General features: G+C 48.0%; 1 protein-coding gene across 2 annotated transcripts in view; it reads right to left on the bottom strand.

Annotated features, from left to right (window-relative positions):
• The window catches only part of NCKIPSD (NCK interacting protein with SH3 domain), a 36,330-nt gene that overhangs the window by 34,549 nt on the left and 494 nt on the right, over positions 1-1,287 (bottom strand). Inside the window, exon 1 of one of the 2 annotated variants that reach the window (XM_017732506.1) lies at positions 1,196-1,219. The exons of the other annotated variant lie outside the window; for it this stretch is intronic. Coding sequence (XP_017587995.1) covers positions 1,196-1,204 — 9 coding nt within the window. The 5' untranslated portion in view covers positions 1,205-1,219. Of the gene's footprint in view, positions 1-1,195; positions 1,220-1,287 lie in introns of those variants that run through there. 2 annotated transcript variants of the gene reach the window in all.

The raw sequence follows: 1,287 nt of genomic DNA, 5'->3' as shown, positions 1-1,287 counted from the left end.
ATCCCTCTCACTGCTCTCATGCTCACTGTCCCAGGAGCACTCTCCCCAGAGATAGCACACCTGCACAGGATGTGTCGCACAGGCTGGTGAGAGACCCGAGCAATTCAGAAGACACTACACGTGTCTTTGTGGTACAGGCAGCACAACCTCCTCTCCTGTCCTCCGCGGGCTATCAAAAATGTTGCCTCCTCTCTTTTTGTTTTTAATCTTCCCACATGTACCACTGGTGTTGTTTAAATGCACTCACACAGAAGAACTTGCTCAACAGTCTAGAATAATCATACCTTTCAGAAAAGCATTTTCTAGACAAACAGGCTGACAGCTGCATCAGCTCAGACAGGCTGAGCCACTCTGCGTGAGTTAGGCTCCCACATTTATGAAAGTGGCCCATTAACGTATGGCAGGCTTTTCTTTGCCTCTGCAGGGGGCTGTTCCAAGCAAACATAGCACTTTTTTTCTCCTCCTGCCTCCCCATTTTTTAGTGATCAAGGGCATTTGCTCTTCTGCATGTGCAGGAATTGGTGCTCTCATGCCTGCAGCTGCCTCTGCAGCCAGAGGAGAGCCCAGGCAGGGCTGCTCATCTTCACCCTCATCTCATTGCCCCAGCTTTCACAACACAACAACAAAGGACAGACAAAGTTTTGTCTCCAGTGACAGCTCAGTTTTCACGCAGCTGCACTGACACAGACCACTGGTGAAATTAGTATATCTATCCCACTGGCATACACAGGCACAGGCTGGTTCTTTGTTACTCAAATCAGAGAGGAACACCACCTCTTAGGTCACATGCCCTTCACCCCCAGTCACCACCAGACTGTCTGCATGCTTATTCCTTCCAGATTGAAATGATCACGGCACCAATTTACAAAAATCAACTATCCTTTGTCTGCGGCAGAGTGATGTGCCAGATCAGAGTTCCCCCTTCAGGACCACACAGCTCAAACAAATAGGCTGAATTTTGGTTTTTTGCATTGCTGAGGAAAATTCAGCTCCTTTCCCTTCCTGTTTTTGCAGCCCAAACCAGAAATTTTTAGTCTCCAGGCAGCTGGCTAAGAGAGACGCATTAACTTATTCTTGCCGGCATGAAGATATTGTGCCTGGCGGCACTTAAAAACACACAATAAAAGCACGAGTGAAACAATGGGCAACTGCCCTGGTTATTGAGCAAATAAGATGAGAAAAGCTCCAAACAAACCTGCAGCATCTCTGACTCGCTAGCGAGAAAACAAAGACATGGCTGAGCTCTTCTGACAAAGAGGCAGCCCAGAAGGAGCCCAGGAATTCCTG

Source organism: Corvus brachyrhynchos, unplaced genomic scaffold (genome assembly GCF_000691975.1).
Source record: "Corvus brachyrhynchos isolate BGI_N302 unplaced genomic scaffold, ASM69197v1 scaffold4, whole genome shotgun sequence".
NCBI classification, from domain to species: domain Eukaryota; kingdom Metazoa; phylum Chordata; class Aves; order Passeriformes; family Corvidae; genus Corvus; species Corvus brachyrhynchos.
Note: the sequence above shows the minus strand (reverse complement) of the source record. Positions and strands in the feature narration are given on the sequence as shown.